At 35.5% G+C, this 17,450-nt stretch overlaps 1 protein-coding gene across 5 annotated transcripts in view; it reads left to right on the top strand.

Moving 5' to 3' along the window:
* Positions 1-17,450, top strand: part of Slc25a21 (solute carrier family 25 member 21) — a 502,454-nt gene that overhangs the window by 295,056 nt on the left and 189,948 nt on the right. For all 5 annotated transcript variants that reach the window (XM_076850212.2, XM_076850211.2, XM_076850213.2 and 2 more), the window contains one exon: positions 7,799-7,847. In XM_076850212.2, the coding sequence (XP_076706327.1) occupies positions 7,819-7,847 (29 nt within the window). In that variant the 5' untranslated portion in view covers positions 7,799-7,818. The remainder of the gene's footprint in view (positions 1-7,798; positions 7,848-17,450) is intronic.

The following is a 17,450-nucleotide window of genomic DNA, read 5'->3' as shown; positions in this document are numbered from 1 at the left end:
TCTCACATTGCTTATAATTCAGTAGGGCTACCACATTTTCTGGGCAGGCTATCAAATAGGATGTTGTAATGATTTGCTTGACTAGTAGAGTAGATGAAAAAATATCAGTTCTGTCTATAGCTATTCTGTTTTTAAATTTGAAATTTGCACAATATGAAACCATCTGTCTGTGATTCTCTTTAATAATAAAAATAATTATTTTATATTTTAAAAAAAGAGTAAAAATACCATGCAAAATCAGTTAATGATTTAAACAGTGTGAACATCAAAGACCAAAAGAGAGATCTTAGGTTTGATTTTAAAATGCCAAAGAAGGGGCTCTAGTGCAATGCAAAGATTTGGGGCCTGATTTAAAAAAAAAAAAAAAAAAAAAACATGGGTTTAACTTACAACTGACATGTTGGGGATGCTTGAATGCCTCAATGCTTCTCACTGCATTGAGATTTTTTCTGCTTTGTAAAATTTTACTTACCATTCATTCAAAGGATGGATATGAATTCAAAACCTATCAGCCCACTTATTTCCCATCTTAAACATTATTATGCATATGAAACAAATAAATGGAAAAATTATCCTTATTTATGAGTTGGAAGAATTAATTTTGATAAAATATCTATACATCCCAAGTGTCATTAGGATTCAAAGTGACCCCTATTAACTTCAATGTTATTTTTCACAGAAATAGAAAAATATCCTAAAATTTATATGGAACTACCAAAGAATAGCCACTTAACAAATAACCAAAGTAATCTGGAGTAAAAAGAAAAAAGCTAAAGTTATCATATACCTGATTTCAAAATCTATTACAAAACTTTAGTAATCAAAACACCATGGTACTGGCATAAAATCAGACATATAGACCCAGTGGAACAGGATTGAGAGTCATGAAATAAATTCATGCCTTTAAAGTCAGTTGATTTTTGACAAAGATTTCAAGAACACACAATGGAGAAAGAATTGTCTCTTTGATAAATGATATTGGAACAACTGGGTATCCACAGGCAGAAGAATGAAATTGGACCCTTTATCTTACATCATACACAAAATCAAGACAAAATGAACTAAGGACTTGAATGTAAGACCTACAATTGTAAAATTACTAGCAAATGGAAGGAGAATGTCCCACATCATTGATCTAGATAAATATTTCTTGGATAATATTCCAAAAGCACTGACAAGAAAAAGAAAAATATGGAATTTCTTCAAACTGAAATGTTTCTAAAACCAGGGAAACAATACAATGAAAAGAGAACCTATACACTGGGAGAAAATATTACGAACTATAGATCTGATAAAGAACTCAAGCTGGGCATGGTGGTGCACACCTATAATCCAAGTGGCTCAGGAGGCTGAAGCAGGAGAATCCCAAGTTCAAAACGAGCCTCAACAATTTAGTGAGGCCCTAAAGCAACTTAGCTAGAACCTGTCTCTAAATAAAAATTTTTAAAAGGGCCTGGGGATGTGTTCAGTGGTTAAGTGCCCCTGTGTTCAATTTGTGGTACAAACAAACAAACAAACAAACAAAAAAATAAATTAATAGCAAGAAAACAAATATTGGATTTTAAAAAATAAATTAATAGCAAGAAAACAAATATTGGATTTAAAAGTGGACAAAGTACCTAAACAGACATTTCTTAAAAGAAGATATGCAAATAGACAACAAACACATGAAAATATTCCCGGCATCACCAATCATCAGGGAAATTCAAATCAAAGCTACAAGGAGATGTCATCTCATCCCACATAGAATGGTAGAGAGTAGAATGGTGGTTGCCAGAAGCTGGGGAGGAAGTTGGATGAGGAATGGGAACATGTTGATCAAAGGTCCAAAGTTTTAGCTAGACAGAAGGAATAAACTTTAGTGATCTGTTACACAGTCTAGATCAAACATGCAAAAAATAACAAACATTTGAAAGGATATGGAGAAAGGGAAATTCATATACTGTTGGTAGGACTATAAATTAATGCAGACTTTATGGATAACACAATAGAGGCTTCTCAAAAAACTAAAATTGGAATTGCCAAATAATAGAGCAATTACATATCTGAGGATATATCTAAAGGAATTAAAATCAGTTTACCCAAGAAACATGCAACCCCCATGTTTATTGAAGCACAATTTACAATAGATGTCATCAATCTGAATTCTAAGTGTCCATCATCAGGTGAATGGGTAAGTAAAATGTGAGATACACACACATACACATACACACACAAACACACACACACACAGAGGAATACTATTAGGCCTTAAAAAAATAAGAAACATGTCATTTGTGACTTCATGGATAAATCTGGAAGATATTATGCCAAGTGAAATAATATAGACACAGAAAGACAAGTAACCCATGACCTCACTTATATATGTTATCCCAAAAAAGTCAAAATCATGGAAGAAGAAATTAGAATGCTGATCACCAGAAACCAGGGAGGAGGTTGGATGGGGAAAGGGACATGTTGATCAAAAGTCCAAAGTTTCAGCCTGACAGGAAGAATAAGCTTTAGTAGTCTATTACACATAATAGCAACTATAATTAGGCATTGCATATTTCAAAATTGCTTAAAGAATAGATTTTAAATATTTCCACCCAAAAGAATTGATAACTATGCAAGGTAATGAGTATGTTAATTGACTTGAGTTAATCATATTACAATGCAACCTTATATCAAAACACCACATTGTACACCATAAATATATACAACTGTCTTATCAATTAAAAATAAGACAAAATTTCAAAAGCAAATACTATCAGATATTTTAAAAAAAGTATTATGAATTCTTTGGATTGAGTGAGTTCCCATTGTACACACTAACTTCTCATAACTTCATGTTCTACAAACTATTGAAAAGGAATACTATCATTTGTTGTTTTATTGTAATTCAGGATTTCCTCCAACATTTATTGAGAAACTACTAGGTATAGGCATGTGTTGTGGACAAATTTTTATATGTTTCTACATATTGCCAACCATAGCATGGTATGATAAATGCTAATCTTGATATAGATATAGTGTGATTGTAATGGAATTATAAGGTTAATATGATATAATTGGTGTAAAGAATGGAACTGTTGAAAGAGGAGTGGTAAATTGATTCAATAAAAATAAGGCAGAATAGATTTAGAATATTCTATTCTCAAAAATGCATCTCAGGACAGACCAGTGTATAATAAGATTGCATATAATTAAAATCAATCTTGAGACTTTAACTAAAGAATCTCTCAATATTCTTTTTTAATATTTTATATTCAACTTTGGGTCATCCAGTTTGCTTCCCATAAGCCTACATTCTTTGCTAAAATGGTCCCTGAAGTCAGGCACAGTGGCACGCACTGGTAATCCCAGCAACTTGGGAGTCTGTGGCAGGGGAGTCACAAATTTGAGGCCAGCCTTGGCAATTTAGTGAGACCCTATGTTAAAATACAAATAAAAAAGGTCTGGAGACAGCTCAGTGTTAGTATGCCCCTGTGTTCAAACCCCAGTACTGCAAAAATAAATAAATAAATGAGTCACAGAAGTCCACAGCAACACTGTTCCTGGGTGAAGGCAGATGTGGAGTGGAAAGGAAGGCACAGGAATGACAACAGATATCTAGATTTCTAGTCTTTGGAATTCAATTAGGGAGTTAGCAGGGGGTGCATATGTTGCTATTGTCAATTTTTTGAGACCTTCTCTGGGTAAAGAGATGGGTAAATAAAAAAAGAAAGAAAGAAATCCTCTGGTTTATGTTGTAAGCATTTTAAGTCTCCAGAATGGAAAAAAGAAAGTGCAACCCTGTCCTTTCTGGGTAGTGATGACTTTGATGTGGTTTTCTATTCCTAGCTCTAAAGAAAAAGGATATTGTTGAGTTATAAGATATCTACCAGTGGTTACTGGCAAAGAAGGTGAAAACCTTAGAACTGCTTCCTTGTGAGATACTTATTTTTAAAATATATCACTTTACCTCACAGAAATCAGCCTTGTGACTTAGGACAAGAAATAACAAAATACAAAGAATTCCAAGACCACAGATTACATTTTTACTTAAAAATTGAAAAATATTTGTTTATATTTTTGTCATTTGTTTTATGTGATCTATAACATACTGTTTGAAGAAGGTGACAAATTGGGATGAAAGGAAACAGTCACATAAGGCTTAAACTGATGCAGAACATAAATAACATTTTCAATTGTAAATAGCAACACTAAATCACTGCGATTGAAAGATGATTATATGTATGTTACTTTTTTCTGTTTGATATCTTCCCTTTATATACCTTCCTCAGTGAGTATTTTACTCAGCTTTTTCACTGCTGTAACAAAAAGACCTGACAAGAACAATTTTGGCAGAGAAAAGTTTACTTGGCACTCACAGTTTCAGAGTTCTCGGTCCACAGATGGCCTACTCCATTGCTCTGAGCTGGAGGTGAGGCAGAACATCATGGGAGAAGAGTGGTGGAGGAAGGCTCAGAATATGGCACCAGAAAGCACAGAGTTCTCTCACCATGGACAAAATATAGACCCCAAAGTTGTGCATCAGTGACCCACCCACTCCAGCCATACCCTACCTGCCTACAGTTAACACCCAGTTAATCCCTAAGAGGGGATTAATGCACTGATTAGGTTAAAACTCTCATAACCCAATTAGTTCACCTCTAAATTTTCTTGCACTCTCTCACACATGAGATTTTAGGGAATACCTCATATCTAAATCATTACAGTGGTGTCACTTTTTTAAAAAACAAGTTCTCACTCAGTTGCTAAGGCTGGCCTTGAACTTGTGATTCTCCTGCCTCAGTCTTCCAAATTGCTGGGATTACAGGCATGAGCCACTGCACTCAGTTCAATGAGTCACTTCTGTATAGATCTTTGAAATCCTTCAGCCTTTCCAGCAGCCCCGATGCTGTATCAGACTGTTCCCAGTACCTTGCACAATACCATGAAATCACACAGCTTGCAACAATCACTTGTCAATCTATTAGGTATTAGTTTGCTGGTTGTCTTTCCACATTTACTTAATAGCTGAACATCTAGATGTGTGATAAACAACACTGCAATTCTGTATTCAAGTACTTCTTATGCTTTATTTAGTAACATTTTTATGATTACTTCTCTGCCCTTACCTGCTTATTTGTATAATGTTCGAACTAATGAAATAAGTGCAGAATAAGTAGCTACCAGTTCAGTTTATTTTGAAAATTATGATGGCATGCACAGAAACACAACTCAGCATTCATTTGTTTATTCATCAAATATTTTCTTGATCTTACCGAGTGCAATCATCATGCAAAGTGATAAGAATGCAAAGATGAACAAAGCAGGTGGAGTTTCTGCCCTCATGGAGCTTTCAGACAAGAACATAGATGGTTGCAGTGTCAGAATACAAGCTCAGGGTTCTGGTAGTGCACATTAAATGGCTCCTAATCAGACAGAATTAGGTCAATTGCATGTGGCAGAAATGCAAATAGCAGTAGTTTAAAGTAAACAGAAAATTTTCTCCAAAATGAATATCTAGAGGTAGACAGACTACAACTCCACAATGTCAAGGACTACTTCTGTCTTGTTACTATGCTATTTGTGGCCTCAATTCCCAAAGTCACCTTGTCCAAGATGGCTATTTCAACTCCATTTCCCCATTCCACAATAGGAAGGAGGGGAAAGAATGACAGGAACAATTTCTCTGCCATTGAAAGACTCCTAGATATTGCTCAAGCCACTTTTACTTACATCCCATTAGCCAGAACTTAATCACATGGCAATGTCCAGCAGCAGGGAAAACTGGGAAATGCATTATTTATTCTGGGTAGCCAGAAAAAAAGAGGGGATGAATACGAAAGGATAACTAATCATCTCTGCCCCAGGATTTCTGGGAAAATGGTTGCCAAAATTGAGATTTGAAGATGAGTAGAATTCTCAGAAGAAGTGTGTGTGTGTGTGTGTGTGTGTGTGTGTGTGTGTGTCCTTATAGGAGTAAAACATTCTAGAAAAAAAGAAAAATCCCAAGAAATTGAATACTGAGAAGCTGTTCTTTTGCCAACTAATCATTGCATGACAGTGTTTGTACTTTTATTAGGAAAAGAGGTATAGCTCAGCTTTTATCAGAGGAAAGAGAGTGGAACTAATGTTCAGTGTAGGTTTGGGTTGAATGGGCCAGGACAGCCTTTCAGAAAAGATGGAAAGTGGGAGAAGCATTAAAAACAAACTAATGTTAATCCTTTCCCAGCAATATTGGCCCCCGTGAAGGCATGTACTTAAGCAGAAGGGAGCATTCATTCAGTAATATCCTAACTTACAAGTTCAGAGGCTAGCCCATGCCTTCCTGTGCCCATAGTAGTCACATTCCCAGCTTCATTGGAACCATACAGAATTGTTATGCTCACTAAAGTGCCACAAATCTGTAGAAACATCAAAAACATTTATGATATATTAAGTTTACAACATCAGTATACTTTTGGGTTTCCTTTATAAAATCAGTCTTTCTCCTACTTTAAACAAATCAAGTAGCAAGTCTATTTTGCTTGTTATTGTGATAAAGCAGCAGTTGCCTCAAATGAAAATAACAATGGAAGATTTTAACTTCCTGATATACAGTATGATTCTTTTCATGTTTTTCAAATTATTTTCATACTGTAGTTTGCTTAAGTTTTTATTGTGTTTTTTATCCATAAAATGAGTAGAAGGTTTATATAGTTTAGCCCATTAAAAAGTAAACTTCACTTGTAGATATTTTTTAAAAAATTTTTTAAGTATACTTTTTTGTTGTATTTGGATGCAATAACTTTATTTTATTTATTCATTTTTATGTGGTGCTGAGGATTGAACCCAGCAACTTACACATGCTAGGTGAGCACACTATTGCTGAGCCACAACCCCAGCACGCTATTTTATCTCTTAAGTGTCTATTATTCTGGTTTTATATTGAATGTAAAATTTTAAAAAGTCTATTAGAAAAGCACTGATCTAAATATATAATTATTTAAGTTTCTTGTGCATTTTTCACAACCCTCCTAAAGTTACTATGAAGTTCTAATGTTCCTCCCTCCCAGGAAAAGTGGTTTTATAGTTGATGATTGGCAATATAATTTTTACATTATGCATGAGTGAGAAGATTAAATCATTTTATTTTGTGTTTATCTGTGACTGATGAATTTAAATTTAAATACCAGCTTGGTGAGAGCAAATTTTCTAGGTCTCATTTGTCTTGAACTAGCAATTAATTAATGTGTCTTAAACTAGCAATTAGGATAGATTGTTAAATGGAACTGGATATTTGAGTCATCTTCTTTCTTATGTTAGACTTTCAATTTGATGTAAAAAGAGAAATTATTAAAATCTATTCCCTAACACATTATTTAGGCTGTGACTTCATACTAGGTAATACGATTGCCAAGAAGTATATAGTATGATTCAGTTTCTTGAGGCCACTTCTAGGCCTATGGTAACAGTTCATCTGATTCCATTTTAATGTTTATTTCTATAAATAATAGATGTTCCCAGTCTTTATCAATTGAGCTGGATTGAGATTGCAATAATACCTGCTTACATGATTGGAATACAGGCTGATTCCTTTTTCATTTTTCCCCATTAGCCCTACCAAGCTACAGAGCACTTTTAAGAAAATACTCAAAAATTCTACTCCCATTGAAATAAAATCATGTTAAGCTTTTGTCTTTTGTAACTAGTCTACTTCTATTGGTTGTCAGGTCCAAAGTTCCAAATTATTTATTTGGATCTTCAACTTTGAGAAATTAATAGGGTCAAGGAATAAGAACCAGTGTTTACATAAGTGTTTATTGGACTATCCTTTATCATCTTTCAGGTCTTGTAGAAATTTGCCTGATGCACCCCCTGGATGTGGTGAAAACCAGGTAAGTTTCTGCATGAACAAGTTTTATTGACTTTGGCTGATATCCAAATTAAAATCTGTCAGAGTTCTAAATGCTAGAACTTGTCCCAGGCTGGTAGCGTCTCCCTATAATGGCATTTGTATTTGCTTTTTAAAGAAAGTACTATTTGACAGATAAAATGTGAACAGTGAAAAGAATTTCTGGATAGAGGTCATCTGAAGGTATGTAATATTTTATTTCCTTCACTTGACAACCTTAAGTTATGATTTGTGGCTATATTGGTAAATGAGGAAAATTTATCAAAATGATGTAAAAATTCAACTTTATCCAGTGAATTATGATAGCATTTTCATTTGACATTTCATATAACATATTGCTATTTAATAGTAAGCATTTGGTGTGAGACTCCAAAATTTCAAGTAAGCTTCTTAAATGGTGCCTAAAGAATTTATTCCTATAACTCTTTACCAATTCAAAATACCATGTTTCTAGGGAAATGAATTTGCTCTTGAAGGGAGATAAAAATCAGGGCAATGTATTATATCTATCTACCAAGAGCAAAAACAAACAAAAAACAAAACAAAAATAACAAAATCTTATAAGGCTTAATATGATCCTAAAACATTTTTTAAAAAGTTTATCCTGTGGTTGAATTATGGAACTCCCTATTGCCATTAGAAGTTGTTAGAGTTTAATGAAAGTCTCCATTTATTGGTTGAAGCCTAAGAGTGCTATCCAACAATGGTAGTTGATCAAATCATTACTGTCTCAGGAAATACTTAATAAGTCAGAGTAGTCACTATATGGACATGTTACTTAATCTATCTACAGAATCTGGAGAATCTTAGACTGGTTTCTGGAAACAGGAGAAAGTGACTGTAAAGTGTAAATAATATTACATTTCTCATTGAAAAAGAGAAAATGAGAATTTGGCGTCTGACTTAGCTGCTGTAACAAAAAACATGGCTGGGTGACTTAAATAACTGAAGAGTATTTTTCACAGTTTTGGAAGTTGGAGAGTCTAAAATCAAGGTCAGAGAAGCTCATTTTTTTGTGAGGGCCCTCTCCTTGGTTTGCAGACAGCCTCCTTCTCACTGTATCCTCACTTGGCCATGACAGAAAGTTCAGCTATCTCTTCCTTTTCTTATAAAGTCACTATTTCCATGATGGATGTTTCGCCCTCATGACTTCTAAACATAATCACTTCCCAAAAGTTCACTTCCAAATACCATCACACTGGGGATTTGAGTTTCAGCATACAGATTTTGTAAGTATACAAAATTCAGTCGGAAACAGCTTCAAGTCATTAAACCAAAACAGATAAAGAAGAAAAATCACAAATTTCATTCAAATTCAAGGACCCTGGATCATCTTTTGTTATAGGTTTCAGAAACAGAAGCAATACTCATGCTTAGAATCTGTGTTCACTTTCTTTAAAAAAACATAATATTGTTTCTAGTCTTACTCAGGAATAAATTCTTACTCATTTAAGGGTGACTCCCTAAATTAGTTTTCAAATGGGTATACAGGAGATATAAGAATGATTTAAACAAGATGTGATATTGAAATTATGATCATTCACTCATTTCCCCCCAATTTTTCATTCATCTACTCAACAAATATGTTTTTGAGCACCTAGCATGTTGGTTCCAGACTAGCTATGCCTCGAAGAGCTCAAATTTGAGGAGCTCTTTGAGGATAGGAACCTCATGACCATGAACTTTCAAAACTGTTTCATTTTGCTGGACTAGAATTGAATTGCTTTCTTCTTGAAATAGATATGCCAAATAACTGGAGGTTTATGTATTCATTGTTATATAAGTATTTTCATGAAAATAGCATTCATTAATTGGAATTAGCACATGCCCTTGCCTACTAACTTCAAGAGGAAAGAATAATACAACCCTTCCAGGTACCCTGAAGATGATAACTGTATACTAGATGGTACTTGACCTGCACAGCAATAAAAAGTATATTGAATAAAGACCCCAACCATAGAGAAAACTGAAAACCCAGAGTATTTGCAACTAACTATGCAATGGAAGATTGATGGAAACATCAATGGGATTTACCAATTAGGCAATTGATATAATGGTGATAGTGATTGGACAGGAGTAGACTAAAGTATTGGAATCTCTTTACTCTTACATTCTACAGGAGATGGCTACATTTTTAAATGGGGATAAATTCATGCCAAAGAATGCAATTGATCATTTTCAGAATGAAAAAAAAACAGCCTTCGAGAAAAGATTTTGAAAATAAATTTTTAGAATCTATTGTTTTTCATTCAGCAAAGAAAAGGATTAGGCACAAAAAGAACCCAAAAAGTAAAGACTAGACTCCCAGGAAATAAACACATTCATTTTGCTATAGCCAACACATGAGATATTGTAGAATGAGCTCTATCATACTTGGATTAATTCAGTGTACCACTGTTCAAGTAATAATATCCAAGGAGAGGGAAAACAGTTCCTAAAAAGTTATGAGGTTTGTTTGATCTGATGATCCCATGCTCTACTTTTTATTGTTGTTGCTGCTGTTGCTGTTGAGACCAGGTCTTGCTCTGTTGCTCAGGCTGGGCTCATACTCTCAATACTCTCACCATAGTCTTTTGAGTAGCTAGAATTATAAGTGTGTGCCATCATGCCCCTCTTCCATGTCGCACTCTGACAATGCCTACAGCAACTTAGAATCCAGTGCTCTTGGAATACCATGCACTTTAAAAAAACCTACTAAAATTACTAATGCTGTTATTTCTTACATTCTCATTTACAACTTATTTATTCATTTTTACTTTTATCACAATAATAAACATTCATTGTATAAAATTCAAATATTAACCCTAAGCCTTGTGTTCAACAAGATAGACTAGGTTATGCTGCTATAACATCAGTAACAACCACAAATCTCAATAGAGTACAGGATTTGGGGGGGTGTGGTCATTCCAACTTCACTTTAATATGAATAGATGTCTTGGTCCATTCAGGCTGCTACAGCAAAACACCATTATGGGTGGCTAATAAACAACAGAAATTTATTTCTCACAATTATGGAGTCCAGAAAGTGAAAGATCAAGGCATTTGCCTTGATTTGGTGCTGGTGAGGGTCCATTTCCTGGCATATAGTCAGCCCCTTCTCACTATATAGTAGCATGGTGGGCAGGGCAAAGTAGCATGCAGAATCTCTTTTATAAGAGTATTAATCCTGTTCAAAACCTAATCACCTCCCAAATGCTTCACCTCCTAAATCTATTAGCTTGGGGTTTAGTATTTTCATATATGGACTTTAGGGACCGTAGCAACGGGAGACTATGCTCACTGAAGTCATTCAGGTTGACAGAAACTCTGTTTTCATACATGCTTTCACCATCCCTGTAGCATGAAGAATAGAGGTGATGGTCTCATACTGGCAAATATAGATCTGACCAAAAGTGTCATTTTCTCTCAAACCTGTTGTTAAAAACTAGTCTCTTGGCCAGTCAACCAGAAGAAGTATGATCCTCTTCTCTGATCTGAAGGAGGGTATCTAGGTGTCAGTATGCCATAGGCATGTATGTTCCAAGCCTTAGAAGCATAAATGTTATTTCCTTAAACCCATTAGTTTCCATTCCAGCGGTAAGAACCCTTGACTTTTAGCTATTTCATTAGAATTCATTTGTATATTTCTAACTATTATGCTTATACTGATTGTATTGAATTGAATAATGCTCTCTGCCCCAAATCATGTCCTTCTCAGAACCTCAAAAAGTGACTTTATTTGGTGTAGATGATATTCACTGAGATGGAATTATACTAAAATAGGTGGGCCCTAAATCCAGTATGACTTGTATCCTTAGAAGAAGAGACCGAAACAGATGTGGAGGAAAGATAGCCACATGACACTAAAAGTAGGAATTGGAATTATGCAGCTAAAAGCCAATGTACACCAAGGATTCTGGCAACCACCAGAAGCTAGAAGAGAGGAATGGAATAGATTAGGAAACTATTATAGCACTAATATGAATAAAATGTGTAGTTATTCATGGCATTTATAATTATACCTAGCCCCTATTTCCCTTCCCTTCATCTGTCCAATTTTTCGTCAGTAATGAACTGTTTAATTATTTTGACTATGCAAACATTGCCCACTGCGGTAGCAAGTGACACTTAATGCTTTATTTTCCTGGAGTACATTATTGCCTCATTTTTATTCTTTTATTTTCGTAAGACTATTGCTAGTTGCTATTTTTTTCACAAATGCTTCTACAGTTTCCTTTTCACTACTGTTTTCCATACTGTCAAACTAATAGCAAATGACGTGGTAGGGCTTGTTGAAGGTGGTTGTTTTTGTTTTTTTTTTTTCCCCCCACAATAATCTGGTTAGTTTGTTAGAAACTTCCTCTTCCATTTCCAATGTCAATAGTTGGGGAGACTTTTTTTTTTTTTTTTCCAGTGAGGAATCTTTTACTCCAAGTCGTGTGTGGCAGAGAATAAAAAAAAAAAATCCACATCATTACAATGTATTTTAGTCAGCTTTTTCTCTGCTGTGACTAAAAGGACCCAATCAAAACAACTGTAGAGGAGGCAAAGTTTATTTGGGGCTCATGATTTCAGAGTTCTCAATCCATAGACAGCAGACTCCATTCCTCAGGGCTCAAGGTGAGGCTGGATGTTATGGAAGAAGAGTGTGGCAAAGAGAAGCAGCTCACATAGTAATAAGAAGCAGAAAGAAAGACTTCACTCACCAAATATAAAATATATACTCGAAGCTACACCCCAATGCCCCACCTCCTCCAGTTATACCCCACCGGCCTTCAGTTACCACTCAATGAATCCCATCAGGTGATTAATTCACTGATTGGGTTAAGCCTCTCTTGACCCAATCATGTCTTCTCTGAACCTTCTTGTATTGTCTCAGATGTGAGCTTTTGGGGGAAACCTCACATCCAAACTATAATACTATGTTTCTAGCAAGGAGCCACTCTCCTGTCTTTTGCTATCCCTAGTCTGAGGTTGTGCTGATTCAGCCTCCACAGAATAAGCTTCAGGTTCCTACCTGGGAGGTGGATAAGGACAATATGTGTGGACTCTAAAGCAATCCTTCTCTTTTCAGTCACATATTCCTACCTTCCAAAGTATCCAGTGTCCCCAAGGCCTGAAGCTTCCCAGGGTTTTTCCTGGTATCCTCCTCCTCAAGTACTTAGGGTGTAGCAGCCTCTCCCCTGCTACAGCTCTCTCTCATCCATTCCTCCAGACATTTTCATATTACAAAAATATATGTTGCACCCATCCATGGGTACTTCTTGTTCTTCGTCTTTGTTCTTATTAGTTTATGCTTATTTATGATTGTTGTTCTTTTACTAGCTATATTAGTCAAGACCCAACCAAGAAAATACACCCTAAGTATTTGAAACAATGGTAATTTAATGCAAGGAATTAATTATACAGAAGATAGAACTGACAAGGAGCAAACAGAAGTAATGAGGCAACCCAGTGATTAGCAATAGCTCTACTACCCCATACTGATTGGACAAAGCAAGAAGGTAAGTTTTGGTAACCCTGGTAGAGCTATAATTGTGGTGGGTCTACCTGTTATAGCGGGAGCTTCAAAAGAGACCCAGCCACTGCTACATCCTCTGCCTAAAGCAGACAAGTAAAGTGAGAAATACTCTAATTTCTCCCTTCTTATCCCCTTCAGTCTCCCCCTAACAGTGCTCTTGCTTGCTGAACCTATGTAAGCTTGGAAGGCCCAGCATGGCAAGGGTTAGTCCCTCCACATTTGAGCAGAACCAAATAAAGGAAGAATGAGAACTGGATCTACAAACAAACAGTGGTGGGACTGAGATGCTGTCATGTTAATGAACTTTGAAGAATGGTTTGAGATAAGCATACATTTCCAATCTATCAGGTTGAACAGAAGCACACGTTGCATTTTAAAAGATGATTTGAAATTATAAATGGTAAATTTTTGTGAAGAGATTTTAGACACTGTGGCACCTGACTATATAGAAAACAGCTTATATTCTGCTCCATGTAGGGATAGTTCCAGGAATAGGCCTAATGTGAACAGAGGCTTGCCACATGACAACTAGCTTATTCTAAGTACTCCTACATAATTTTAGAAAAGGATATTTGGCCAAGATGCTGTACACATGAAAGTTGTATAGAATCAAATTTCCTTTGAGATTCTTCCTATAGAGTACATACACACTTTTTATAGTTCTCTTTATGCACAAGCAGAATTTTGTATATAGTTGTGAGTAGACCCTCCCCCAAATTATACAAATTATAAAAGATTCTATTTACTTGGGAAACTAGGAAGACCGAAGGGTATGTTCTGGCTTCATGTTCTTTAGGGGTTCAAATAAAATAATTAGTAATATTTCTCTCATATTCTTTCTTTTTTCTCTCTTCCCCTCCAGATGTCATTCTCCTGTATAGTCATTATTTGGCACCAGATTGTGCCAGCATCATGCTTAAATGGTCCTTGGTGTTTGTATAGTGGTTAATAACTGTGGTTCTAAAGTGAGACTGCCTAGGTTCAAATCCTTACTTCTTTACTCATTGCCCCTGTGACCTCATTAAGGTATTTAACTTCCCTTAGTCCCAGTTTCCTCATCTCCAAGGGGGAACAAAAATGGAATCCACATTGTGAGAGATAAATGGCCATATAAATACACAGTCACACACACACACACTCATGTGAAAGCATGGTGTTTAATCCTGGCTCAGCAAAATATAGAATACAAGAAGATGGAGTTTTTAAGGTAGTCAGTGAAACATAAGGGAATATACATTGTGGTTGAAGGGAAATATTTAATATATAGTCATGCAGTTTCAGGTTTTCAAGCCGGAAGACTTGTGTTATATGAGCACTGCATTTAAATCCTTCCTCAGAAGGTGTTTGCAAGCAGAGAGTCCTCTGGGTCTGAGGGCAGGAGAACACTGGTTTAGTGTATGTGTTCCTGTTGACATCATTCCACACATCATTTTAAGCCTGTGTGCTGACATTATTAGGTATCCCCTGTGGCTAGAACAGTGCCTGGACTCCAGCAGGTGCCCAGTGGATGTTATTGAGTAAATGAATAAATTAATATTCTTTAAAAAAAATCAGAAATAACCCTGCTACTTCCGTGACCAAACTGGAATGTCCAGAAAGTGAATAATAGACAGATGTTTTGTCTTCTTTAAGAAATGGAAGATTTCATGGAAGAAGTGGGAATTAAAAATCTGTTGAAATAAAAAAATACAATAAAAAGGAAGACATTATTTGACATAATGGTAGGCAAACATGTCAGACCTGTGACAGAGACTCAGAGACAGAATAAGGCAAGAACTCTTCAGTTAGGTATGTTCAAATGAGAGGTAGGTATACTGAGCCAAGAGAGGGGATCAGGAGTATTGAGAAAACACAAGTAATGATCTCTGAGATGGAAGGCAGAATGCTAGTCTTCACCTAGCAAAGCACTTTTTTCTAGAAATAAAATGCACAACACAGGCATAATTTTTATTTTTTATGTTTTTATTAGTGCATTATAATTTTAAGTTTTCTAAAAGACATATTTAAAGAAACATAAAATTATTTTAATAACATATTTTTATTGTTTCTTCTTTTTTATTTGTTCTTTTTAGATAGATAAGACAATTGAGTATATTTTGATATATTATCCATACATGGAGTATAACTTATTCTAATTAGGATCCCATTCTTGTGGTTGTATGTGAGTTACCTTGGTCATGTATTCATATACAAGGATAGGAAAGTTAAATCCAATTAATTTTACTGTTTTTCTTATTCTCCTCCCTGCTACCTTCCTTCATTCCCCTTTGTCTAATCCAAAGGACTTCTGTTCTTCCCCTCGCCATCCTACCTTGTTGTGGGTTAGCATCCACATATCAGAAAGAACACTTGGGCTTTGGTTTTCGGGCCTAGATTATTTCACATAGCAAGATATTTTCCAGTTCTATCTATTTATCGTCAAATGCCATAAATTCTTTTATTTATGGCTGAGTAATATTCTATTGTGTATATATACCACATTTTCTTTAACCATTCATCTATTGAAGGGCACCTAGTTTGGTCCCATACCTTGGCTGTTGTGACTGGAGATGCTATAGACATTGATGTGGCTGTGTCACTGTAGTATGTTGATTTTAAGTTCTTAAGTACAATACCAAGGAGTGGGATAACTGGGTCAAATGATGGCTCCATTCCAAGTTTTCTGAGAAATCTCCATACTGCTTTCCAGAGTGGTTGTACCTATTTGTAGTTCCACAAACAATATATGAATGTACCTTTTCCCCCATATCCCGTCCCAACATTTACTGTTATTTGTATTCTTGATAATTGCCATTCTGACTGGAGTGAGATAGAATCTCAGTACAGTTTTAATTTGCATTTCTCTAATTGCTAGAGGTGTTGAACATTTTTTTTTCATATATTTGTTCACCATTTGTATTTCTTCTTCTGTGAAGTGTCTGTTCAGTTCCTTTGCCCACTTATTGATATGATTATTTGTTGTTGTTGTTGTTATTGTTGTTGTTTTAAGTTTTTGAGTTCTTTGTATATCCTGTATATGAATGCCCTATCTGATGTGCAGGTGGTAAAGATTTTCTCCCAATCTGTAGGCTCTCTGTTCAATCTTATATCCAAAATGGTGTCATAATAACATGTTCATCAATATAAAGTTAATACTGAAACATTTTCCATTTTTTTCATTCTAGGTCTTTGAAATCCAGTGCCTATTTTACACACAGATCACATCTCAACATTGACTAGTCAGCCACATTTCAAATACTCAAAAGCTACATGGGATAGTGGTTCCTGGATTTGACAACATAGGCCTAGAACATAATGGAAGTAGGAAGGTCTTTTAGGGAAAGAAGAACAATATTCCATGGTTTCCTTGAAGGAACAAATCTGTCTTAGAGTGGGTTGACAGATGCAAATAAGCAGGGTCCAAGGCGGGGGTGCCGGTGGGGTGGCGGATATTTTACTACATATGCATTTGAAGGTTCTTAGCTCAGTGTAGAAAAAGTGGCATTAAATGCCACAAGGATTTGTGGAGTCAGTCTGAGGGGCTGTAATTTACATGTCTTTCATATTTTGATTCCCAAGAAGGGAAAGGGGCCATTGTGCTTGAGGAAGAGAGAATTAGTTAAGTGTTCATTCTGTTTCACCCTAAATCATTTTTTATCACTTTTGTTTCATTTTTTAATAGAGCATAAATAAAGTGTAAAATAAAATAAATTTGATCCTGTAAAGGCTTGTCAAAGAACTGCACATTTTCTAGTGAGTGCTGGGGAAGGTGAGAAGGGAAGAGGCAATTTCATATCTCCTTGTAGACATATAGTTGCAGGCTGCTGAGGAGTGGACAGTCCAATACACACCTTGGCTTTTATCCTTTTTCCCATTAGGACTTAACTTTCACTGAAAAGTCTTCTCATACTTCTCCCAAACATATTAATCACAGTGCAAATTCTAAAAACTCACATAGTTGAAAATTTGGCATCTGCATGTTGTTATATATATGCTTATGGGGCTTTTACTCAAGCTGTTGAGATTGATTTACACACTGTATTGGTGGCTCCCAAACCTCAGACCTACTGAATCAGGAACTCTAGGGGTGTGGCCTACCAATATTTA

Source organism: Callospermophilus lateralis, chromosome 3, assembly GCF_048772815.1.
Source record: "Callospermophilus lateralis isolate mCalLat2 chromosome 3, mCalLat2.hap1, whole genome shotgun sequence".
Lineage (NCBI taxonomy): Eukaryota > Metazoa > Chordata > Mammalia > Rodentia > Sciuridae > Callospermophilus > Callospermophilus lateralis.
The sequence above is the reverse complement of the archived record's forward strand: the minus strand, read 5'-3'. Positions and strand labels throughout refer to the sequence as shown.